The 27,453-nt window shown below is 41.4% G+C and overlaps 1 protein-coding gene across 2 annotated transcripts in view; it reads left to right on the top strand.

The window, feature by feature from the left end:
• The window catches only part of cog6 (component of oligomeric golgi complex 6), a 135,792-nt gene that overhangs the window by 99,953 nt on the left and 8,386 nt on the right, over positions 1 to 27,453 (top strand). For both annotated transcript variants that reach the window (XM_041198511.1, XM_041198510.1), the window contains 7 exons: positions 4,550 to 4,678; positions 4,757 to 4,848; positions 6,730 to 6,794; positions 11,414 to 11,505; positions 15,664 to 15,781; positions 18,387 to 18,518; positions 23,088 to 23,255. In XM_041198511.1, the coding sequence (XP_041054445.1) occupies positions 4,550 to 4,678; positions 4,757 to 4,848; positions 6,730 to 6,794; positions 11,414 to 11,505; positions 15,664 to 15,781; positions 18,387 to 18,518; positions 23,088 to 23,255 (796 nt within the window). The remainder of the gene's footprint in view (positions 1 to 4,549; positions 4,679 to 4,756; positions 4,849 to 6,729; positions 6,795 to 11,413; positions 11,506 to 15,663; positions 15,782 to 18,386; positions 18,519 to 23,087; positions 23,256 to 27,453) is intronic.

Genomic DNA, 27,453 nt, shown 5'->3' with positions numbered 1-27,453 from the left:
CAAACAAGCAGTGATAGAAGCAGATCATCAAAAGATGTCAACGACAATAGTACAATAGAACACATAGATGTTAAAGTTGGTGATATTATCTAAACGAATGTGCTAATTAAGAATGGATGGTAGGGCACTCAAGGTATAGCTCTAGTGGGGTTTTTTTTATAATGGAAATAGGTGGGAAAAGGAAAATCTTTATAATTTATTGGAAAAAAAAGGAAGGGGGAAACAGAAAGGGGGTGGGGATGGGGGAGGGAGCTCACGACCTAAAGTTGTTGAATTCAATATTCAGTCCGGAAGGCTGTAAAGTCCCTAGTCGGAAGATGAGGTGTTGTTCCTCCAGTTTGCGTTGGGCTTCACTGGAACAATGCAGCAAGCCAAGGACAGACATGTGGGCAAGAGAGCAGGGTGAAGTGTTAAAATGGCAAGCGACAGGGAGGTTTGGGTCATTCTTGCGGACAGACCGCAGGTGTTCTGCAAAGCGATCGCCCAGTTTACGTTTGGTCTCTCCAATATAGAGGAGACCACATTGGGAGCAACGAATGCAGTAGACTAAGTTGGGGGAAATGCAAGTGAAATGCTGCTTCACTTGAAAGGAGTGTTTGGGTCCTTGGACGGTGAGGAGAGAGGAAGTGAAGGGGCAGGTGTTGCATCTTTTGCGTGGGCATGGGGTGGTGCCATAGGAGGGGGTTGAGGAGTAGGGGGTGATGGAGGAGTGGACCAGGGTGTCCCGGAAGGAGCGATCCCTACGGAATGCTGATAAGGGGGGTGAAGGGAAGATGTGTTTGGTGTGTTTGGCATCATGCTGGAGTTGGCATCATGTTGGAGTTGGAGTTGTTCCTCTGCCATTTCCGCCAACTCCAGCATGATGCCACCACCAAACACATCTTCCCTTCACCCCCCTTATCAGCATTCCGTAGGGATCGCTCCCTCCGGGACACCCTGGTCCACTCCTCCATCACCCCCTACTCCTCAACCCCCTCCTATGGCACCACCCCATGCCCACGCAAAAGATGCAACACCTGCCCCTTCACTTCCTCTCTCCTCACCGTCCAAGGACCCAAACACTCCTTTCAAGTGAAGCAGCATTTCACTTGCATTTCCCCCAACTTAGTCTACTGCATTCGTTGCTCCCAATGTGGTCTCCTCTATATTGGAGAGACCAAACGTAAACTGGGCGATCGCTTTGCAGAACACCTGCGGTCTGTCCGCAAGAATGACCCAAACCTCCCTGTCGCTTGCCATTTTAACACTTCACCCTGCTCTCTTGCCCACATGTCTGTCCTTGGCTTGCTGCATTGTTCCAGTGAAGCCCAACGCAAACTGGAGGAACAACACCTCATCTTCCGACTAGGGACTTCACAGCCTTCCGGACTGAATATTGAATTCAACAACTTTAGGTCGTGAGCTCCCTCCCCCATCCCCACCCCCTTTCTGTTTCCCCCTTCCGTTTTTTTTCCAATAAATTATAAAGATTTTCCTTTTTCCACCTATTTCCATTATAAAAAAAAAACCCACTAGAGCTATACCTTGAGTGCCCTACCATCCATTCTTAATTAGCATATTCGTTTAGATAATATCACCAACTTTAACTTTAACACCTATGTGTTCTATTGTACTATTGTCGTTGACATCTTTTGATGATCTGCTTCTATCACTGCTTGTTTGTCCCTACAACCACACAACCCCCTCCACCTCTCTCTCTCTCTATCTCTCCGCCCCCCACACACACACCTTAAACCAGCTTATATTTCAACTCTTTCTTGGACTCGAACTCAAGTTCTGTCGAAGGGTCATGAGGACTCGAAACGTCAACTCTTTTCTTCCCCGCCGATGCTGCCAGACCTGCTGAGTTTTTCCAGGTAATTCTGTTTTTGTTTAGGGATCTTAGCCTGTTAGGTCACAAAGAGCAGAAAAAGGTGCCTTTATTTCAGCATATATACTTTCTGATAAGTAGCTATTCATAGTTTTTTTATATATCTATGGCGGTGAAAAGAAAGTCTTCTGCATATTCCAATTATCCTTCCTGGACACTGGTGTGAGTTTGTATAACCTTAGGAGGACTTGCTTAAGGAGTTAGCAAAGAACAAAGAAAAGTACAGCACAGGAACAGGCCCTTCGGCCCTCCAAGCCTGTGCCGATCATATTGCCCATCAACTAAAACATTTTGCACTTCCGGGGTCCGTATCCCTCTATTCCCATGCTATTCATGTATTTGTCAGGCTGCCTCTTAAACACCACTATTGTACCTGCTTCCACCACCTCCTCTGGCAGCGAATTCCAGACACTCACTACCTCTCGGCGTAAAAAACTTGCCCCACACATCTCCTCTATAGTTTTCTCCTCTCACCTTAAATCTATGTCCCCTAGTAATTGACTCTTCCACCCTGGGAAAAAGCTTCTGACTATCTACTCTGTCCATGCCACTCATAATTTTGTAAACTTCTATCAAGTCGCCCCTCAATCTCCGTCGCTCTAGTGAGAATAATCTGAGTTTCTCCAACCTCTCCTCATAGCTAATAACCTCCAGACCAGGCAGCATCCTGGTAAACTTCCTCTGCATCCTCTTCAATGCCTCCATATCCTTCTGGTAATGTGACGACCAGAATTGCATGCAATATTCCAAGTGTGGCCTAGCCAAGGTTCTATACAGCTGCAGCATGACTTCCCAGCTTTTATACTCAATACCCCTGCCAGTGAAGGCAAGCATGCCATATGCCTTCCTGACTACCTTATCCACCTGCGTTGCCACTTTCAGTGACCTGTGGACCTGTACACCCAGATCCCTCTGCCCATCAATGCACTTAAGGGTTCTGCCATTTACTGTATAATTCCTGCCTGTATTAGACCTTCCAAAATGCATTACCTCACATTTGTCTGGATTAAACTCCATCTGCCATTTCTCCGCCCAAGTCTCCAACCGATCTGTATTCCTTTGTATCCTTTGACAATCCTCTTCACTATCTGCAACTCCTCCAACCTTAGTGTCGTCTGCAAACTTACTAATTAGCCCAATTACATTTTCCTCCAAATCATTTATGTATACTACAAACAGCAAAGGTCCCAGCACTGATCCCTGCAGAACTCCACTGGTCACAGCTCTCCATTCAGAAAAGCACCCTTCCACTGCTACCCTCTGTCTTCTATGAACAAGCCTATTCTGCATCCATCTTGCCAGCTCACCTCTGATCCCGTGCAACTTTACCTTCTGTACCAGTCTACCATGAGGGACCTTGTCAAAGGCGTTACTGAAACCCATGTATATAACATCCACTGCCCTTCCATCGTCGATCATCTTTGTCACTTCCTGGAAAAATTCGATCAAGTTAATGAGATACGACCTCCCCTTCACAAAACCATACTGCCTCTCACTAATATGCCCATTTGCTTCCAAATGGTAGTAAATCCTATCATGAAGAATCTTCTCCAATAATTTCCCTACCACTGACGTAAGGCTCACCGGCCTGTAATTTCCTGGATTATCCCTGCTACCCTTCTTAAACAATGGAACAACATTGGCCATTCTCCAGTCCTCTGGGACCTCACCCGTAGCCAGTGAGGATACAAAGATTTCTGTCAAGGCCCCAGCAATCTCCCCCCTTGCCTCCCCCAGTACTCTGTCATACGGACTTGAAACGTTAGTTGTGTTCCTCTCCGCAGATGCTGTCAGACCTGCTGAGTTTTTCCAGCTATTTTTTTTTTTCAGATTTCCAGCATCCGCAGTATTTTGCTTTTATCTTGCTTAAGGAGTGTTTGGTTCAGAACTTACTGTTTATGTGATTGGCTAGTTTGTTTTCACCTCCTGAATGCAAGCTACCATTTAAAACATTTGTGTTGTCATTTGTCAAAGATCAAGGACAGTAAGTTATTTATTTAAATAGATAAAAACAAAAAACTGCGGATGCTGGAAATCCAAAACAAAAACAGAATTACCTGGAAAAACTCAGCAGGTCTGGCAGCATTGGCGGAGAAGAAAAGAGTTGACGTTTCGAGTCCTCATGACCCTTCAACAGAACTGAGTACAGTTCAACAGTTCTGTTGAAGGGTCATGAGGACTCGAATGTCAACTCTTTCTGTTGAAGGGTCATGAGGACTCGAAACGTCAACTCTTTCTGTTGAAGGGTCATGAGGACTCGAAACGTCAACTCTTTCTGTTGAAGGGTCATGAGGACTCGAAACGTCAACACTTTTCTTCTCCGCCGATGCTGCCAGACCTGCTGAGTTTTTCCAGGTAATTCTGTTTTTATTTTGTATTTATTTAAATAGGTCTGTTAGATAGACAGCAGTGCTCAGAAGCAAGATTTTCCTTTAATGCCTTACCCCTGCCCTCCAACACCCCCACCACAAGGTTTTTGCACATGTATTTCATAGATCCAATGGAAGAATGTGGGGCTGCACAGAAAAGCCCTCTCAGTGGGTTAAATTAGATGCTAATTTTTTATTAGAAAATTAAGTTGTCTGTTTAGAAGTGGGTATTTGCTTTACAAGTTTATTTCTCCTTTCTAATGTTCTTATATTCCCTTCTCACTTTTCACATGTGTATTTATTGCCCTAGCTACATTCTTGATGAGTTTGGCACAGCCAGGAGGAGTGCAGTGGTTCGTGGTTTTATAGACGCTCTCACCAGAGGTGGGCCCGGTGGAACTCCTCGGCCAATTGAAATGCATTCGCATGACCCTTTAAGGTATGTCATTGGATGCTTCGAATTTGCTTAAGGTATTAGTCTTTTCTTAAACCTGACGAGTGAATCTTGTGCTTTCAGGTATGTTGGGGATATGTTGGCATGGTTACACCAGGCAGCTGCTTCAGAGAAAGAACATCTTGAAGCTTTGCTGAAGCTCGTAACAATGACAGGTAATTGTTTAATCCTTTAAGTGGGCTGCCTCCTCCCACGATTATGCAGAAACCATTTGTATAATTCAGATCCCTAAAATTTAATGGTACTGCAAGGCAAATTTCCTTGTCAAGCTGAACAGTATTCTACACAGACATCAGATTTGTTCTTTATAGTGAGATGTTTGTTATATTCAATAAAATATATAATTTATCTCAGCTAAAAAGCAGTTTTCTTGTTAGAATAAATGAAAAAAGGGAGTTTTTTTTTAGTATTTTTTGCATATCTTTTAGTGTTTGTAGGGAACTGGGGAACACACCAACCACCTGTTAGCACCCCTGTAAATGATGTGTGGTGTAAAATAGACCTATAAAAGAAGGAGGAAAGTACTTTTTGAAAATAAGAAAAATGATAGATTTTTAAAAATATATATTTTGGTGAAGCTGTGTCTGGGACTAGCTCTGTGTTTAACTCTCTCAGTGCGTATTTGCTGTCTGTGCCTGCAACCTACTTGCCAGCTACACTTGAGAAGCTGTCGCAGAATGCAGTCGCAGCACCAGAAGTATGAAAAAATGTGTAATTGAAGTTCTGTAATGGTTTTTCTCATTGTAGCATCAAGAGTGCTGCAGGCCCAAATGTAATTTTAAAAACTTATCCTTGCGAATTTTTCTATCAATTATTAATAAACTCTCGTTCAAAGTTCCTTTTCAGTAACTTTATTTAAGAAAGTATTACAAGAGTCTAAATCATTGACCAAACAAACAAATAAGGATTCTAGTACAGTTAAATTTATGGATCAGGAAGGCATGTAGGAACTAAATTAAGTAATTCAGCTTAAACTGTCATCCCATGTGAGTTGAATGACTTTTTCTGGATTTAGTCTGACTAGTATGCTCTTTTTCCAACACCATGCTCCAACTTTTCTCTTGAACTGAATTGATCCAATTCCAGTTTCAGTGCTGCAGATGACTCAAAATTTATTACACTAGATGGCAGTCTATACATAGGTCATTCTATGCGTGAAGATATTTTTCCTTTGAAGCAGGAGTGAGTAAACCTGAACAAACTAGCTCATGAAACCCAAACAACTGTTCTTTTGTGCTGATATCTCTTAATCATTTGTCCAGTTTAAATTTCAGTGGTCTAAAAACTGGTTAAGGGCAGATCTTAGTCTGGTTGTTCAATTGATGAATCCTAAATCAGAAGATCTGTTTGCAGTTTAAGATTTTAGCAAATGGAAAATTGATTTAAAATTTATATGTGGCCTGCAATGATAGATCCCTAAGTACCTTTTTAAAGTCAGAAAGCTTGGGCACATCTGCTTTAAGGAAAAGAAAGGTACAACAGAAGCTATAGGTACTTTTCATTCACGGTGCTGGTAGTTTGGAATATCGATCAAAAAGATTATAATTATATAATAATTACATAACATGTTTTTTAATAAGTCTTAAAATAAATGTCAAATTTCCAAAGACTGCAGGGCACTGTTACAACATCACAGATGAGGTAAACACCTCTTGTGCCTGGAAGCAATTGTTGGTTTGACCATATCTGCAATGAAATGAGATCAGTCCCCATACTTCACTTCCATTAGTCTAATAATCAATTTCTTGTAACAATTATTCTCTATATCTCAATTTTAGTTATTAGTAGGCTGTGCTACTGTTTTGCAGTCAAACTGATTTCAATACCAACACTGGGTTAAATATTACTATTACAAACTTATGAGGAAGGGCAAAAAAGCTTCTTCTTTCTACAGCTTCATTTTACAGAGGTGTAAGCTGTTCCCCTGCCAGAAATGTGGTTTCTGCTGAGATCATGGAAGAGATGTGTATTAATAAGAGACTTGCTACAGTTAGGGTAAGCTGTACTTTAAAGTAAGACATTCTTTATTATTACAGGCGTGGAAGATAATATTCAGCAGGTGGTGGGCCACATCACTGAAGGAGTGTGCAGACCTTTAAAGGTACTGACTGAATTTATTAGACACTTGAGCTGATACATTTGAGCTAAGAATGCATTGAAGATCAAGGATTTTATGTAATCCTAAAGGCACATACTTCAAATTTTTGAAGTATTGGACTTCCTAATAGCTTTGAGTTTATCCAGTGGATAGCTGAGCTGTGCAGGTCAAGAACATGTTTGGATTGAAACATAGTCAATGGTTAGTGCTAGGGTCAGTACAGTTAGTCTTGGCATTCCTGGATTAAAGAGGAAACATTGACCAAATGCATCTGGCTGGCTGTGACGCTCTTACAGATGAATAGTGTGCCAAGGTTCATATGTGTAAAATTGACAATTGGATAAGGTACAATAAAGTTGTGAGATCATATCCTACTCAGCAATAAACACCTTGAGGAGAGTAAGGAGGAAACGTCACGAGGAAAAGATGATGAGAAAGCAAATATTTGGACTTGTATTTTTAGCCTAAATCTTATATTTATTTTAAGTTGTGTTTTCTTCCATAAACTTGAGTGCTAAAACAAAAATTGAGGGCTAGTGGAAAAGTAGCTAACTCTGATGTTATGGCACACACGGTTACACTGATCAGTAGGATACATGTTCATGCTCTAAGTTCCTCATATCCAGTGATGTCATTTGAGATAGAGATGAAGTGTGTGCCCACAAAATGAGGAGGAAAGTCAGTCATCCTGCATTGCTGTTGTCTTAGCTCAAAGTAGAGCTGAAATTATGATGTCTGGGAGCAAGTTGTCTGGCTCCCCTGGGCCAAAGTAGGTGTGTCAGGCAATCAATAGAGAAAGGGAAAATCTTTTTCAAGAAGAGGATACTCAAAATGCGAAAGTCTTGTTGGACAGATTCTCAATTTTTTTAAATTGTGCATATACTGGTCACAATAAGCATTTTCTGTTATGGCTTTTGGTATGTTTTTCAATTAAAACTTACATAATGTTTAATAGTTACAGATTTAGATATTAACCTTCCAATCATTGAGCAAAACTAACTGATTTCAGGAACAGTTTGTACACATGATGGGCAAGGCATTGTTGATTCAAACATTCAAAGTATCTTATGTGTAAAGAAAATTGAAAGGAAAAGTGCATAAAAATGCATCATATAGAACAGTAAATGTTTTTGTTGCATTCTGAATAATATTGCTGAATAGCAGCAGGATTTAATAGTTCATATGGACATTTTAAATCACAAGAAAAGGTAACTTATTCACCTTTTAAGCAAAGGCTTTGTAACAGATTCCGTTTTTTTGATGTTTGCTTATTTCCTCCTGTCCTTCACCAATTCTTATGTCTGTTATTCTCCATTGCGATATTGAAGCAATAAAGTATCAATAGATACTGTGAGTAGCATTTTATGACCGCCTAGCCAAGTGGTGAGCTTGAGCAGGATGAATAGATTTTCATCTCTGTCCTCAAGAAAGATTAGATTTTTTTTTAGAAAACAAATAAGCTATACCAATGGGACCTATAACACCCATTTATATACAGCAATTTGATGGGATAATACATTGGTACAAAAACATACTGCACTAAGGAGCGATTGGCACAACTTTGTTACATGATTCTGCACACAGCAGGTTCCTGATTGCGGTTGGACTGCTGGTAAGGCAAAAAAAGAGAAATAGAAAATAGAAGGCAAGTCTGTTGAGCCTTTTTTTTCCTGTGCCTCTTAGTTTAATATGAAGGAATGAAAGAGGGTAATCCGCCCTTCTCTTAAGAAGAGAATGAAGTCTAAAATGAAGAGAAAAGAAGAACAATGAGGGAATTCACGTTACTAGAACTTGTTTACAATTTCTATATTATCAATTCTCAAAGGGAGCCCCGATGTAGCACCGAAACAGGTGTCTTGAAGTTGCGCTAAGGCTTGTTCAGCAGCTTTTCGGTGCACTTAAAGATTCTCACATAGACATTGGGTTCAACCCTTTGAGAATTGTAGGTTGTCAGCAGTGCTAAAAATAGTTGTATTCCATTTTTTACTTTTCCCCCTCTCTTTGACGTGATGGTTTCAAACTATTGTTTTGCATCTTCTGACTGCACATCAGGTTTGCCTTAGTTTTCCTTGAAGGAGAGACTGTTGAGAGGAGATTTGAAAGAGGTATTCAAAATCATGAGGTGTCTGGACAGAGTAGATAGGGATAAACTGTTTCCACTGTTGGGAGAATCAAGAAAGAGAGGGCACATGTTTAAGGTAATTGGCAAAAAAAAGCAATGGAGACATGAGAAACTTTTTCATGCAGCGCTTGGGTAAGATCTGGAATGCACTGTCTGATTGTGTGGTGGAGGCAGGTTCCAGTTGAAGCATTCAAGGGGTAATTGTATTATTACCTGCAAAGGAATAATGTGCATGGTTACGGGGAAAAACCTGGGCAATGGCGCTAGGTGAATTGGAGAGCCAGGAAGACATGACTGGCCCAATCGCCTTCTTTGCTGTAACAATTCTGTGATAGTTTTGCTGATCATTTGAGCCTTCAGAACATTTTGTGCAAGGCAATAAATGTGTGAGCAGCAATATATTAAAATTAAAGAAGTGCAATTAAATTGTTGTTTCATCTGGAAAAAGTGTTTGAAGTCTCACTGTGAGAAGGGAGGAGGCAAAAGGGCAAGTACTGCATCTCCTATGTTTGCATGGAAAGATGCCATGCGTGGCGGAGAGGGTATTGGTATCGACTGAGAAGCGGACCAGGGTATTACAAGGGAATGAACCCTTCAGAATGTTGAAAAGGGAGGGGGAAGGTCAGTTTGGTGGTGGCATCATGCTGGAAAAAGCAGAGGATGACCCATTGCATATGGATACTGGTGGGGTGGAAGGTGAGGAAAAAGGGAACTCTGACCTGGTTTTGGGAGGGAGGAGATGGGGCGAGAGCAGAAATGTACACAATCAAACGGACGTGGCCAAGGCCCCTGTCAACCATGGTGTGGGGTTGGGGCACAGAGCCGGGGGGTAGTCCTTGGTTGAGGGAAAGGGAGACATCAAAAGCACCCATATAGAAGGTTGCAACATCAGGCCAGATGTGACGGATATGGAAAAACTGGGAAAACGGAATAGATTTCTTACAGGAAGTGGCGTATGAGAAAGTGTCATCAAGGTAGCTACGGAAGTCAGTGGTCTTATGGTGAATATTTGTTGTTAGTCTATCCCATAAATGGAGACAAAAATAAAGGAAAGGGATGGAAGAGTTGGGGATAGACCAAGTGAAAGCTCGAGAAGAGTTGAAATTGGAAGCAAAGTGTATGAAATTTTCCAGTTCAATACTAGACAGCAGCTGTTTGGGGACCTGCCATTCACACCTCCTCTAGACACATTGTTTCCCTTTGGTCTTGTACCATGGGGAAAAAAGGAATTCTGATGATCAATCGTAGACCTGAATCATTAACTCTTGTTTTTCTCTCCATAGATGCTGCCAGATTTGCTGAGTATTTCTAGTATTTCCAGTTGTTGAAAATAGAGAATAATTTGCATTTTCTTCTCGACAATGTTTTTTCATAAAGATTATCTGATTATCTGACATGGCTATTACATAGTATTCATTCTTTCCTAAAAAACATGTACCCCGGTGACAATGAGGTACTGTTTTAAAACTATTGAAACTATGACGCTGAACATCTGAGGAATAAGTGACACAATAGACTGGAATAATACCCTTTAGCTTAAAGTCTCTACTCTGTGAAGGCTGTAAGAGTCCAATTCTGTTCTTGATTCTGATGGCCATGTAAGCATTTATTTGTCAATTTGCATTCTGAGACCACAAAGATGCCTAAAGTGGAAAGTAAAATCTCTTACTAGTGTAGTATGGGTTAATTGTTAGTTTAGCTGTTTAGGTATTTTGCAATGCAATAATATTGTATTATAACTGAATCCATGACTTGTGCTTGACAACATTGCCAACCCATCTCTATGCTTTAGTGCTATCTCTACCTTGTTCATGACCACTATTATCACTCCTTTTTTTCAGCAGGCACACTCTCAAGCCTCCTTTTTTATCCAGCTTTCATCCTACCCCCAACCTTCTTTCTTTACAAGGGCCTGGAATATGTTGTTGCTTCAGTTTCTATCTTGTCCACAACTTTTTATTTAGGTCATTCTGAAATAGCATCAGTTTTTTCCCACGGCACTCAGACCACACTGGTGAAAATCACAAATAATCATAATCATGGTTCTGTTTCTCTCCTATTTCTCTCCACCTTTAGCACTATTGGACATTCGATCCTCCTCCAATGTCTCTTTTCTGCCATCCACTTCAGAGACACTGCATTATCTTAGCTCTGCATGTACCTATCATGATGTAGACATTGCTCTGCCTCCTACAGCTCCTCATGAGCATAGCTTGTTTCTTGGGAGCATTTCCTGTTTCATGCTTTGAAATAAATAGATACCTATTGAATTAAGTTCTGCTATCATTATATTGTATTAACACATATAAAATGAAAAATTCCATGAGACCCCCCCCCATGTTTTGTTATTTATATCTGTGTGTTTAAAGGAAAAAGTCATGAACAAACACTGCATGGGGATCATTCCACAATCCTGGGTTCACCCTTGATTAGAATAACTGTTTCATTACATTACCTGATGCAATATTTATTTGGTGTGTTTTGTCTGGTGCTGTTTTAGGTGCGTATTGAACAGGTTATAGTAGCAGAGCCAGGTGCTGTTCTGCTATACAAACTCTCCAATCTCCTCAAATTTTATCACCACACCATCAGGTAAGCAAGAAAACAAAATACCTTATTTAGTCACTAATGCATCGATTTTTTTTGACACCTTAGGTGCACAAGCTTGTGATTCAAAATAGGTTTAAAAAGCAGTCAAACTGACTGCAAATCTGGAAAATAAGTACAATAGTCAAAGTTAGCATGGAAGTATAGCAAGTATTTAAGAAGGCAAATTGAATGTTGGCCTTTGTTGTAATGGGGTTGGAGTATAAAAGTAGGGAAGTCTTGCTACTACTGAACAAGGTGTTGGTGACACTACACCTAGAGCATTGTGTACAGTTTTGGTCTCCTTACTTAAGGAGGGTTATACTTGCATCGGAAGCAGTTCAGATAAGGTTCATTAGGCTGATTACTGGGGTGTCTTATGAGGAAAGGTTGAGCAAGTTGGGCCTGTACTCATTGGAGTTTACAAGAATGAGAGGTGCTTATTGAAATATAGAAGATTCTGAGGGGGCTTGACAGGGTAGATGCTGAAAGGATGTTTGGCCTTGTGGAGTTAACTAGAACTAGGGGGCTTAGTTTCAGAATAAGGGGTTTCTCATTAAGAGGGAAGTGAGATGGAATTTCTTCTCTCAGAAGTTCATGAATCTTTGGAATTCTTTACTCCGGTGAGCTGTGGAGGCTGGGTTATTGAATATGTTCAAGGCTGAGATAGACAGATCCTTGAACTATAGGAGAGTCAAGGGTTATGGCAAACAGGCAAGAAAATTAGACCAAGATCAGCCATGATTTTATTAACTGGTGGAGCAAGCTTGAGGAGCTATATGGCCTACACAACACAAAAACAGAATTACCTGGAAAAACTCAGCAGGTCTGGCAGCATCGGCGGAGAAGAAAAGAGTTGACGTTTCGAGTCCTCATGACCCTTCGACAGGTGAAGACGTAGTGTTATTGTCACTGGACTAGTAATCCAGAGACCCAGGGTAATGCTCTGGGACCCAGGTTTGAATCCCACCAAGGCAGATGGTGGAATTTGAATTCAATCAATAAAAATTTGAAATTAAAAGTCTAATGATGACCATGAAACCATTGTCGATTATGTTCACCAATGTCCTGGTCTGGCCTACATGTGACTCCAGGCACACAGACTCTTAAATGCCCTCTGAAAGCTACACAGCTGGGTGAAACCACCAGAAAGACTATAAGGCATCGCCTTAGGCACGACAATGGCGAACACAGCCCTGGCGATCCTGTAAAGTCCTCCTTACTAACATCCGGGGGCTTGTGTCAAAATTGGGAGAGTTGTCCCACAGACAAGTCAAGCAACAGCCTGACATTTTCATATTCACAAAATCATACCTTACAGATAATGTCCCAGACACCACCATCACCATCCCTGGGTACATCCTGTCCACTGGCAGGACAGATCCAGCAGAGGTGGTGGCACAGTGGTATACAGTCGGGAGGGAGTTGCCCTGGGAGTCCTCAACATCAACTCCAGACCCCACCCCCCCCAAGCTGATTAATCAGTACTCCTCCACGTTGAACACCACTTGGAGGAAGCACTGAGGGTGGCAAGGGTGCAGATTGTACTCTGGGTGAGGGACTTCAATGTCCGCCACCAAGAGTGATTCATTAGCATCACTACCGACTGAGCTGGCCTAGTCCTTAATGACATAGTTGCTAGACTGTGACTGCGCCAGGTGGTGCAGGAACCAACCAGAGGGAAAAACATACTTGACTTCATCTGCCTGCCGCAGATGCATCTGCCCATTATAGTATCGGTAGGAGTGACCACTGCACAGTCCTTGTGGAGACAAAGTCCCATCTTCACATTGAGGATTCCCCCCATTATGTGTGACATTACCACCGTGCGAAATGGGATGGATTTCAATGGATCTAGCAATTCAAAACTGGTTATCCATGAGGCATTGTGGCCAATAGCAACAGCATAATTGTACTTCAACACAATCTGTAACCTCATAACCTGGCATATCCCCGACTCTACCATTACCACCAAGCCAGGGGATCAACCCTGGTTCAGTGAAGAGTGCAGGAGGGCATGCCAGTAGCAGCCCAAGCATATCTAAAACTGAGGTGTCAACCTGATGAAGCTACAACTCAGGACTACTTGTGAGCCAAACAGCGTAAACAGCATACGAAATACAGAGCTCAGCTATCCCACAACCAATGGATCCGATCTGAGCTCTGCAGTCCTGCCATATCCAGCCGTGAATGGTGGTGGACAATTAAACAACTCACTGGCAGAGGAGGCTCCACACATATCCCCATCCTCAGTGATGGGGGAGCCCAGCATATCAGTGCAAGAGATAAGGCTGAAGCATTTGCAACAATCTTCAGCCAGAAGTGCCAAGTGGATGATCCATCTTGGCCACCTCTGGAGGTCCCCAGCATCACAAATGCCAGTCTTCAACCAATTTGATTCACTCCATGTGATATCTAGAAATGGCTGAAGGTGCTGGATATGGCAAAGGCTATCTGCCCTGACAATATTCTGGCAGCAGTACTGAAGTCTTGTGCTCCAGAACTTGCTGTGCCCCTAGCCAGGCTGTTCCAGTACAGCTACAACACAGGGATCTACCCAGCAATGTGGAAAATTATCCAGGTATGTACTTACACAAAAAGCAGGAAAAATCCACCCAGCCAATTACCACCCCATCACTCTGCTCTCGACCATCAGTAAAGTGATGAATGGGGTCATTAGCAGTGTTATCAAGGTGCATTTCTTTGCAATAACCATACTCACTGACGCTCAGTTTGGGTTCTGCCAGGATCACTCAGCTCTTGACCTCATTACAGCCTTGTGTCAAAAATGGACAAAAGAGCTGAACTCCCAGTGTGAGGTGAGAGTGACTGTCTTTGACATCAAGGCAGCATTTGACTGATTATGGCATCAAGGAGCCCTAGCAAAACTAAAAACAATGGGAATCAGGAGGGAAACTCTCCGCTGCTTGGAGTTATACCTAGCACAGAGGAAGATGGTTGTTGTTGCTGGAAGTCAACCATCTCAGTTCCAGCACATCACTGCAGGAGTTCCTCAGCGTAGTGTCCTAGGCCCAACCATCTGCAGCTGCTTCATCAGTGACCTTCCTTCCATCATAAAGTCAGAAGTGGGGATGTTTGCTGATAATTGCACAATGTTCTCCTCAGATACTGAAGCAGTCCATGTCCAAATGCAGCAAGACCTGGACAATATCCAGGCTTGGGCTGACAAGCGACAAGTAACATTCGCGCCACACAAGTGCCAGGCAATGACCATCTCCAACAAGAGAGAGTCTAACTATCACCACTTGACATTCAATAGCATTACCATCATGGAATCCCCCCACTATCAACATCTTTGGGGTTACCATTGACCAGAAACTGAACTGGATTAGCCATATAAATACTGAGGCTACAAGAGCAGGTCAGAGGCTAGGAATCCTGCAACGAGTAACTCACCTCCTAACCCCCTCCAAAGTCTGTCCACCATCCACAAGATACAAGTCAGTAGTGTGATTGATTACTCTCCACTTGCGTGGATGAGTGCAGCTCCAACAACACTCAAGAAATTTGACACCATCCAGGACAAAGCAGCTCTCTTGATTGGCATATCATCCACAAACACTCACTCCTTCGACCACTGACGCACAATGGCAGTAGTGTATACCATCTACAAAATGCACTTCAGGAACTCACCCAGCCTTCTTAGCCAGCACCTTCCAAACCCATGACTGCTACCACCTAAAAGAACTGGGCAGCAGATGCATGGGAATACCACCACTTTGTTCCTTTGCAAGCCACACACCACCCCTGACTTGGAAATATATTGCCATTCCTTCACTATCTCTGGGGCAAAAATCCTGGAACACCCTCCCTAACAGCACATGGACTGCAACTACACCACGTGGACTTCAGCAGTTCAAGAAGGCAGCTCACCACCACTTTGTCAAGGGAAATTAGGGATGGGCAATAAATGTTGGCTAGCCAGTGATGTGCACATCCCATGAATGAATAAAAAAAATCAGATGTGGCTGTGGTGCCACTTGGAGTGCCACTGCCATCCTACACTGAGTTGTGTTGTCTCAGCATGAACCAGCAATCTTCCACATTTGTATGGGACCACCTCATGGTGCATTTACCCATTAATTCACAAATGATATTCAACCAAAACTTACAATCCTGATTACTTTTCTTTCCTTTCCACAGTGGAATTGTTGGAAACTGTGCAGCCACACTGCTGACCACAATTGAAGAAATGCATGTCCTCAGCAAGAAAATGTTCTTCAATAGCCTGGGTCTTCATGCCAGTAAATTAATGGATAAGGTGAACTGTAGAAGTAACATCAATCTTTGTAGCAACCTTCAGTAGATTCTCTTCCAGTATAAATCAACTGATGGCAAAAGAAAATAACAAGCTGTGTGCGGCTTGGAATTATACTCAGTTTCTTGCATTCTTTTCAGTGCTATTGCCAAAATACACATTCATGTAAATGGAGCAGCTGAAAGATTAGAAGGGTAGTTTAGAGAATGTAGTTCTAATATTAATTTTACATGTAATGTACTCAATCAAGATTTTCAAAAAGGTCTGTAGTCCTTTTTGGATAATGTCCATTTTCCATTCGTACTTTTTTTAATCTCTGAAATGAACAAATCCCAAAGTTATAATGTCACATTCTTGACCATACCTTTTACTAATAGTATTCATTTATAATGTACCCAAAAACATTTAACCCAGCATGGGCTGTCTTCCTTTATTCATTCTACAGTTATTAGAAAACAAAGAGTATGCGTATATAGGTCCTTTTCTGATTGGCAGGTTTTGACGAGGGAAGTCCCGCAGGGGTCTGTGCTGGGGCCTCAACTTTTTACAATTTATATCAATGACTTAGATGAGGGGAGTGAAGGCATGGCAGCTAAATTTGCAGATGACACAAAGATACATAGGAAAGTATGTTGTACGAGGATGTAAGGATGTTGCAGCCGGATATAGGTAGGTTGACTGAGTGGGCAAAAATCTGTCACGCAGAGCCCGTGTAGGAAAAATGTAGGAAAATGTGAAGTTGTTCACTTTGGCAGGAAGAATAAAAAAGCAGACCATTAATTAAACGGAGAACACCTGCAGAATTCCAAAGTGCAGGGGGATCTAGGTATCCTAATACATGGGTCACAAAAAGTGAGTATGCAGATACGGCAAGTAATTAAAAAGGCTAATGGAATGCTATCCTTTATTACGAGAGGAATTGAACATAAAAGTAAGATGTTATGCTTCAGTTATACAGGGCATTGGTGAGACCACATCTCGAATATTTTGTGCAAGGTCTTTTTATTTAAGAAAGGATGTAAATGTGCTTGAGGCAGTTCAGAGGAGGTTTATTATATTGATACCTGGAATGAGCTGGCCTACTTATGAGGAAAGATTAGACAAACTGGGCTTATTTCCACTGGAGTTTAGTAGAGTGAGGGGTGACTTGATTGAAGTATATAAGACCCTGAGCGGTATTGACAAAGTGAATGTGGGTGGGGTGAGTCCAGAACTAGGGAACACTTTTAAAATTAGGAGTTGCCCTTTTAGGACAGAGATGAGGAGAAGTATTTTCTCTCAGAGGGTTGTGCAACTTTGGAACTCTCTGCTTCCGAATATTTTTGAATATTTTTAAGGCAGAGGTGGAAAGATTCTTATAAGCAGGGGAATCAAAGGTCATCGGAGGTAGATGGGAATGTGGAATTCAAAACACAAACTAATCAGCCATGATCTTATTGAATGGCGGAGCAGGCTTGAGGGGCTGAATTGCTACTTTTGCTCCTATTTCATATGTTCATATATGTTCGTAAATTATCTAGTCATTAACTGTAGCTAATTAGCTAGATCCTGTAAAATTGGGATTGTCAAGTGCCAACTAACAGAAACGATTTCTTAATTACTGTATGTAAATGAAAACGTTCATTAGGATAAGGAGCATCTTCGTTTACTCAAACAATAACATTTTAAGAGGTTCCAGCATATTTTCATGTGAAGGGCCAGAGCAATTGTGAATGCCTTGCTTAGCAATTTCACTCAATAAAATCTGTTTGTTTATCATACTAAGACTGCCAACTTCCAGCTCCATACATCACCTGTCTTTGTCCTGCCTCAGCTCTGCTGTTTGAATCTCATCTGCTTTTGTTATTTCTGAACTGAACTATTTGAAAGCTCTGCTGACCAGCTATACACATTGAACCCTCTGTAAACTTGAGCTCACCCAAAACTCTGCTGCCCTTGTCATTACTTGCACCAAATCCCCATCCTGTTCACCTATTACCCTGCTCACTAACCTATATTGGCTCCTGGTCCAACAATAGCCCGATTTAAAAATTCTCATCCTTGTTTTCAAATCCCTCCAATGCTTTGACCTCCCTATCTCTGTAATCTCCTACAATCCTTGTTCCCTCTAATTTCCCTTTGATGTGCACAGCCCATCAGACTGCGTAATCCCTTACAGCATACATATGCAAATTTTAAAGAGACTACTTCTTTGTGCGGCTTGTTGTTCCCTGTGTGATTAGCTCTGACCTGCTGTGTGCCCACAGACACACGTATCTTAAATGGAACTCTGTCTACAACTCCCTGAGACCTCCGCTCCTCCAATTCCGGCCTTTTGTGCATCTCCAAAAATCATTGCTCCACCATTAGTAGTGATGCCTTCAGCTGCTGAGGCTCTAAGTTTTGGAATTCCCTCCATCAACCTCTCCACCGCTCTACCCCTCTCTTCTACTTTAAGACACTCTTACCTCTTTGACAAAACTGTTCTAATATCTCTTTATATGGTTTGGTGCCAAATTTGGTTTCAAAACGCCCCTGTGAAGTGATTTGGGCCATGTTACTACATTAAAGGCTGTGGATATAGTAACCATTAAGGAAGAAACTAACGCCTCCATTTCAATTCACAAAGGTTGAACTCCCTCCTCCTGACCTAGGACCTACCACTGCACTGAATCACACTTTGTCCCTGTTGCGTGAAGTTCTTTCCTGTCATGACTCCTCAGTTGTGCCGTTGGATGCAAGACAAGCGGATTTTGTTCAGGTAAATTGAAACTTACCCAAAAATGTAATTCCTTTGGTCAAAGGCCTTGATATTTTTCAAATGTATCAAATTGTGCACTTTTTTTAATCGCAATAGTACGTGGTTTGTAGAGATTCTGAATTTGCATTGCCAAGAACTTAGTTTTGAACGTGTTGAAACCCTTTCATCATTTTCAGCACATTATTCTATAAATGTCAAAAGCTTGCTCTTTAAAGAAGTTTTTAGCCTCTCTAATGCAGGATGTCCAACAGTACAGCCAACTAAAACAAAAACAGAATCAGAAATACCTGGAAAAATTCAGCAGGTCTGGCTGCATCGGCGGAAAAGAACACAGTTGACGTTTCGAGTCCTCGTGACCCTTCAACAGAACAGGGTCATGAGGACTTGAAACATCAACTGTGCTCTTCTCCGCCGATGCTGCCAGACCTACTGAGTTTTTCCAGGTATTTTTGTTTTGGATTTCCAGCATCTGCAATTTTTTGGTTTTAGTCCAGCCAACTGTTCTGTTTTCACTTATTTTTCATGCATGTTTTGATCTTGGTTGAATTTCATGAAGCTTTTGAAGAGCTATTCTTAGTTTAATTTGTGGATACATTTTCAATCAAGATTTGTTAGCATCAGCAACTTAACAGTGTTGAGTGGGTATGCACTCAATGAGACATGAAGGTGATATGCCTCATCATTCCCACTTTAAACCGTAAGTCAGCAGGAATGGAAATCTAAGGGTCGGATTCCTGTCTCAGCAAAAAAAAAAACTATTTTCCTCTGCCTTCCTGACCTCACACCGGTTTCATGTGGCCTTTTTGCGGGGCGGGAAGGCGGGTTGACAAAAGCCACAAGCACCTCTTCTGAAGTTGGGTCTCCATTGTGAGGACCACAAAAAAAATTACATTTCTTCCAGCGCACAGCTTTTGTGTATCGGTGTGGGTTTTGGAAGCCCTAAAAAAAAAACACCACCTTGGAGAGCTCATGACCATGGAAGGAAGCCTGCTGAAGAGTCGGGAACATTTTGAAAGGTAAGTGTAAAATGTTTTGGCCCCTTCAAACATCACTATTAGATGCGGTATTGAAATGTAGATGTGTTTTTAATGCAGTGATTCATCATAGAAATCTGTCCTGCAAAGGTAAGTTGACCCTTACATTGACCATCAATGTGTCATGCATTACAATGCCTTTTTCAGTGCAGAAAATGCCATAATGCATTTAAAAAATGTAAAAAAAAAAAAATCTGTCAGCCTCTGCTGTCATGTTTTGTGGGATGATTTAATTTGACTGATAGCTCTGGCTGAAAAAAAATCCTACTTCTAAAAGTTGAAAAAATCTCCACACCTGATCCTCTTCATTGATTGACAGGCATTCTGCTTTGAAATAAAAGTTGGACACCATTCCATTCCATCGATTTTGGGCAGTGTAGCTGGAAACCTTTGTTATGATACCTGTAACTGCTCAGCAGGTATTCTATTGATCCATAAATGATTGACATTTTAAGAGGCAGTAATAACAGATTATGCTTTTTATTTCGTTTGTTGTTTGTTTACAACCTTAATAGGCACCTGCAGGATGACTTTTTTTTACTGTAGTAGATTTTTCTTTCCAGTTATCAATGATCATGGCTTTGAATTCATGGTTTTATTAGATTGCTAGTGATTTTTTTTCCCTAATGATTTCAAAATAATTCCCATTGCTATTGCATGGCTTCTGAGGACTCTACATATTGTATACTGGGTGAGTGATTATAGAGGATGTTATGGACAGAATTTGTGTGGTCACTTCAAGTCTGTAATCAGGATGTTTCTATGTAAGGCGTGTGTATTTCCTTACCGCAGAGTGATTTTTCCTAATTTAAAAATAAATTCCAGCAGCAGGCTTTTTGGTGATTTTAAAAATAAAGAAGGTAATTTGTTATCACACACTTCCTTCAGATGTTTGAAACACAATGGGGAGAATTCCCCCCCCCTCCCCCCCTATTGGGGGGGTTGTACGGGGCCGGGTGGGAGCGGGGGTGAACCTCATCGGCACCCCTGATCAGGTCCGCGCTGCCATTTTATGTGGGCTTGCCAATTAAAGCCCGCCCAGCGTGACGCGCACCTGGAAGCACTGAGCGCTCCCTGTGTGGGCGGGTTGGGGGGGATGGGTTCCCTGAGTCGGGGCCTGCACTCTTTCATGCATGCACGCGAAAGAGTGCAGAAATCTCCCTGAGGCACAGAGGTGCCTCAGGGAGATTAGTTTATGTTTTAAACATCTAAATAAAGAAATTTTAAAATTTTTAAACATGTCCCCTCATGTGACAGTGTCACATGAACTGGGACATGTCAATTAATTTTTAAGAAAAGTTTTATTCAGTTTTGAAACACTTCATGAAACCTCATCCCACCCGTGAATGAGGTTCCATGAAAAATGTGAAGGCTGCCTGGGCTCTTCGCCTGCCCGTCAACCTTAAGGTTGGACAGGCAGCTCAGTTTATTAGTTCAATTCATTTTTAATAGGCCTTTGACAGTTCGGCGGGCGCTCAAAAATCTAAATGACGCGCGGTGATGTCGGGACGCTCGCCCGACATTACCTTGTGTCATTTTACGTTTCGGTGAGTGGGTTCCACCCCCGCTCGCCAAGCAGAAAATTCTGGCCAATGTCTCAATCACTCTCTTCACTCACTATCACGTATGCAAAGATTATATACAGATGAAGTTAAGGCCCTAATCATACAAATGGAATTTATAACTCAGTCCCTAGTTCGATGCAGACCTGATGTCATCTTAGTTGAGTTGATACTTTATTTGCACTGAACATCTTTCAGAAATAGAGGATTCTCTTGAAGCTGTAAAGCCTATTGTAGACAAATAGCCATGAGATTGGCTCTCAGGTGGAGTAGGCCGCTGGAGAAAATACAATACTAGCTGTATTAGAAGACTTTCAACTATGATGGTTCAGGCATTTCAGATGTTTCTGATGGTTCAGATGTTTCTCTGCTGGATTTGCTTTGTTCAGGATATTTTAAACTTCAGTCCCTGAAAGTCAGTTTGTCACATGACTGCAGGATTAACACTTCTGGGCTCCAGACCAGCACGATACCATAGAAGTCGACAATGGTCATTCACTCTTATCTCTGCCCCAACCTGAGCTCAAATATCCTTCTTTGTTCAATATGGCACTCGGAGACCAGCAGCTTAGAGATGCCCTATCATTCAAGTGCTGTTTCATCCTGAAATAATGAGATGTTCAAACTTCACAGTTGGCCATGAAGTACCCTTAGTCAGATCTTGTTTAACTAAACATTGGCCTCAGAATCAAATACTGTCCACGGTTTAAATGCCCATTGTTGCATGTTAAGTGGCAGCCATCTTAACAGGTTTTTTGGCTTTCACAAAGTATAATCTTACAGCCTGGAATATCTAATATCCTCATGCTTGTACTGAGCATGACAAGAGTCCGGTGGGGGCGTGGGGTGCATGGAGGTGGCATGGGCGATTTGAGGGGGGGAGTGGGAGTGGTTGGAGGGGTGGGATGGATGAGGGGTGATGATTAGGGGACCTTGAAACATAGTTGGGAGCTGGGCTGCAATGTGTTGGAGAACCGAGGTGGACTTTCTAACTGGCCCCTACCATAACCATACCCCTCATGCACTCCACTGCGACTCGCAAAATGTACTGTGACCCCAACCTCTTTGTAAAAAGACAAAAATCCTGGGCAAAGTAACGCATGGGTCAGGTGTGTCTTTCTTAAGATATTAAAGTTTGTAGGTCAGGTTTTCCTAAGCTCACAGGAAAATCAGTCCAAAGTCTTAAGTTTTTATCTCATTGCAAGCAAGCTGATGCTGTAGTTTCCACTATACTCCTTTTGTATATATAAAAATGTTAATGAAGCACTTTATTACCTTTAGTTTCAATTCCCTTTTCTCTGGTTCAGCCATTTTACTTTTACTGATTTTTATTTTTATCATTAGCTGACTCTTTAAGACCTGAACAAGTTTGTGTTCTATTTGCTGGTGTGTACAATTCCAAATTTAAAAGGTTGAACTAAATTGAAGTTGCAAAATGAAATATGAAAGCTCTTGGGTCCAAACATATCAGGCAAGCAGTTTTAAAGTCTACTGTCTGTTTAATTCTTTTAAAAGTTTCCCAAGGCTTTTTTTGTCCCTTGGGCTGCCAGTAATTTCAAGGAATAAGGCAGCTGTCCTGCCCCCAGATCTCCACCAAAGCCTGCATGTTTGAAAGTGAATCACAATGACTCTGTTGCTGTTGCTTAGTGATTCCTTCCATTTCCATTGGGAAGCAATCAGCTTCCACTCAGTGCGTCTCACAGCTACGATGGCTAAGGTTAAAAAATCAAGGTGAGGATTACAGCCAGAAAACTGTGGTGCATGTGGGAAAAAAAATCAAGGCAAAGGTATGTCGACTGCAAAAAAAAGTCAACCAACAAATGAATGGTTACAAATGAATTTAGGAGACAATCTGGTGCAGAGAGGACATGAATAATGAGAAGTCAACTTTGAAAACTTTGTGAAGGTGCAGAACAGCATGTAGGTTGTTTACCTAAACAAATATGTTGAAGTATTTTACTTTCTACCATCAGGTACTTTCCTGTATAATGGACCCACTATTACAGTTGTGCACTGTATCCGCGAGTAACCTTGACACCGCAGACATGGCGACCTACATGGTAAACTCTCTACACATGATGAAGACAACTTTGTCCCTCTTTGAATTTACTGATAAGCGGCTTGAAATGCTTCAGTTTCAGGTACATTTTTCAGTGCTCACATATGAAAAGCAACTGTAATTAGAGGAGATTTTAGATCTGCTCAATTTGTCTATTCAGGCTAAACCTATATTAGAGAATTGCATTTAAAGTTGAAAGCAACAGTGTAGTAGGCCCGCAGAACATCATATCCAAATCTTCAAGCATCAATTATTCTTTCTCAGGTGCATGTTAATTAACCTAATTTGCATTTCATGCATTTTCTGCTTTTATTTCATATTCCCATGATTCATGTTTTTCATTTTAATGCTAGAAGGCCCTGCAGAGTTCCACTTGTTACTTCTGTGCAACCATTTTCCCCCTTACCATTGCTTCCTGCTTTCTTTTCAATTTTCAGTTGAGGTAGCTACTTCACCAAAAATTACACATTTTACCTTCTTTGAGACTCCGGTGTGCAACTTTTTCAAGTACCTTCTGAAAATCTAATACAGTCAAACATTTCAGACTTTTGAAACCTGTTTTACTTTTCCAAAGCCATTCTGGTTTCCTCATTACATCTAAACCAGATACACATTCGATTTTGACTTTTGGGCACTCCGCTGGTCAACCCCCCCATCTGGTGTTGAAGTGGCTCCCCCGTGATTTTGAGGTCCCAGCTTCATTTGAACTTTGGTGACAACCTGTGGGGCACCAAACAGCCCCTATGATTGGGCCAGGACAGCCTTCAGCAAGGTAGTTTGGGGTTAGTCTGGAAATCAAATTTTTGAAGAGTGGGCATCCCAGAGTGGCAAGGACTGAGATTATTTTGTGAAGTACTTTTCTCCCCCTCCTCCCTGCTCGTGTGTATTATTTACAGTAGAAAAAATACTGTGCTTAGTTATCCCCCAACTGACTAGTTTTGTGTTGTTAATAATTTACTCATTCAACCCCGTCCCTGGTCTCAGCCTTACCTTTATTCTGCATAATGTTGTACATTTCCACGTTTTTTTTTTGGTTAGCCAATTTTTTCCTTGGAATTTTTGATCAGATCTTCAATGCTACCCTTCTCATAATCTGAAGTTTTGCTCTTCCAAAGCATTGCACTTCTCTATTATTTTTGCCACACCATAATTAAATCCAAATGTTTGAGCACATGGTTTTGATGGATAGCCAGAAATAGCATACACACATTTCCCCCGTTTGCACTTTGTAATAGTACTTGCCTCAAAGCTATTATTATAGAAAAAAAATGTCTTAACGTCAAAAGAAATAGGAACAGGAGTAGGCCACGCGACCTATCAAGCCTATTCCACCACTCAGTAAGATCATGGCTTAACTCCACTTTCCTGCCTGTCCTCCATAACCCTTGACTGCCTTGTCAATCAAAAATCTGTCTAACTCAGCCTTGAATGTATTCAGTGACCCAGCCTCCACTGCTCTCTGTGAAAGAGAATTCCAAAGAGGAATGATCCTTTGAGAGAAGAAATTGCTCCTCATCTCCATCTTAAATGAGAGACCCTTTATTTGAAACGGTGTCCCCTAGTTCTAGCTTCCCCCACAAGAGGAAGCATCCTCTCAGCATCTACCCTGTCATGTCCACTCAGAATCTTGTATGTTTCAATAAGATCACCTCTCATTCTTCTAAACTCCAACGAGTATAGGCCCAACCTGCTCAAGACAATCCCTTCGTCCTAGGAATCAGCCTTGTGAACCTTCTCTAAACTTCTTTCAATGCAAGTATATCCTTCCTTAAGTAAGGAGACCAAAACTGTACACAGTACTCCAGGTACAGTCTCACCAATACCCTGTATAGCTGTAGAAAACTTCCCTACTTTTCCTAATTACTTGTGGTACTTGCATGCTAATTGTTTGAAATTCATGTACAAGGACACCCAGAGCTTGGCCTCAATAGCCAAGTGGTTATGGTACTGGGCTTGTAACCCCAAGATCAAGAGTTCAAATCTCACAATGGCAAACTATGAAACAATGTAACTTCATCTGAAACAGATGGAAACGTGTTTGTGCTCAAAAGAGTTACAAGGACACCCAGATCCTTCTATATTTCAACATTCTGTATATTTAAATGATATTCTGCTTTTCTGTTGTTCTTGCCAAAGTGGACAGCCTCAACTTTTCTCACATCTTCCAGTTTTTTGCCCACCCACTTAACCTATCTATTATTTTGCAGACTCTTTGTATCCTTCTCATAACTTGCTTTCTTACTTATATTTGCATCATTAGCAAACTTGGCTGCAAAACAACCTGTCCCTCATTCAAGTCATTAATATGGATTGTAAATAGCTGAGGCCCCCTGCATTGATCCATGCAGTTCTACACTAGCTATAGCTTGCGAACCTGAAAACTCTTGTTTCCTTTTAGTTAGCCAATCCTCTATTCATTCTAATATACTGTGCTCAACGTAATGAGGTCTTATCTTCTGCAGTAACCTTTTATGTGACACCTTGTCGAATGCCTTTTGCTAATCCAAAGAAACTACGTGTATTGGTTCCCCTTTATCCACCCTGCTTGTTATGTCCTCAAAGAACTCTATTAAATTTGTCAAACATGACTTCCCCTTCACAAAACCATGTTGACTCTGTCCGATTGTATTATGATTTTCTAAATGCCCAACAATTACCTCCTTAATAATGTATTCTAGCATGTTCCCAATGACAGATGTTAGACCGACTGGCCTGTAGTTTTCTGTTTTCTGTCTCCCTCCTTTCTTGAGTAGCAGTTGTTACATTTGTGGCTTTCCAATCCACTGGGACCTTTTCTGAATCTAAGGAATTTTGGAAGATTACAACCAATGTATCCACAATCTCTGCAGCCACTTCCTTTAAGACCCTAGGATGCAAGCCATCAGGTCCAGAGGACTTGTCATCCCATTGGTTTTCCTAGTACTTTTTCTCTAGTGATTGTGACTGTTTTAAGTGTCTCTCTCCATTTTTCTCTTTGCTTTTCTACTATTTTTGGGATGCTTTCTGTGTCTCCTACGTGAAGACAGATACAAAATGTTTGCTCAAAGTCACTGCCATTGCCTTATTTTCCATTATTAATTCCCCAGTCTCACCCTATCAGGGACCAACACTCGTTGTTCTTGTCGTTTCGAGTCCTCATGACCCTTCGACAGAACTTGAGTTCTCAACTCAAGTTCTGTCGAAGGGTCATGAGGACTCGAAACGTCAACTGTTTTCTTCTCCGCCGATGCTGCCAGACCTGCTGAGTTTTTCCAGGTAATTCTGTTTTTGTTTTGGATTTCCAGCATCCGCAGTTTTTTTGTTTTTAACTCGTTGTTCTTTTCCTTTTCATGTACTTGTAGAAGCTTTTACCATCTCTTTTTAATTTTTTTTCCAGTTTTCGCTCATACTTCAATTTCTCCCTCTTTGTTGTTTTTAATCACTGGTTTCTAAAACTTTCACGATCTTCTGGGCTACCGCTAATCTTTGCAGCATTGTAAATCCTTTGTTTCAATTTGTTACCATCCTTAACTTCCTTAGTTAGCCATGGATGGTGCATATTTCTTGCTGAGTCTTTCTTTTTTAATGGAATATATCTCTTTCTTGATTGTTGTGAAAAAGCTCCTTAAATGTCTGCCGCAGTGGCAATTTCCCTATTGTCTTACCTTTTAGCCTATCTTTCCAGTCCACTCAGCCTACTCTGTAATTGGCTTTATTTGAGTTTAAGACACTAGTTTCCGACCCAGATTTCTCATCCTTAAACAGAATGTGATATTATTCTATCATGTTATGATCAGTCTTACCTAGAGGCTCCTTTACTATGAGATCATTTATTAATCCTGTCTCATTACACATTACTAGATCTAAACGAACCTGTTCCCTGGTAGGTTCCAGACTTGAATTTCGATTGTGTTTTTCACAATCACAGGGATCCCAAAGTGTTTTACAACCAATGAAGTTCTTTTGAAGTGTAGTCTTTGTTTTAATATAGGAAATGGCAATCAGTTTGCACATAGCAAGCTCCCAAAAACCGCAATGTGATAATGAGCAGATAATCTCTTTTTGCAATGTTAATTGTGGGATAAGTATTGGCCAGGACATCGGGTATAACTTCCCTGCTCCTCTTCAAAATAGTGCCATGGGTTCTTTTATGTTCACCTGACAGGGCAGATGGCACCTCTGTTTCACATCTGATCCGAAAGAAGGCACCTGTAACAGTGCAGCACTCCCTCACTTGAGTGTCAGTTTTTATTTTTGAGCTCAAGTGGTACTTGAGCCCATAACTTTCTGTCTCACTGGTG

This window comes from Carcharodon carcharias, chromosome 11, assembly GCF_017639515.1.
Source record: "Carcharodon carcharias isolate sCarCar2 chromosome 11, sCarCar2.pri, whole genome shotgun sequence".
NCBI classification, from domain to species: Eukaryota; Metazoa; Chordata; class Chondrichthyes; order Lamniformes; family Lamnidae; genus Carcharodon; species Carcharodon carcharias.
This window is presented reverse-complemented; position numbering and strand designations above follow the sequence as displayed.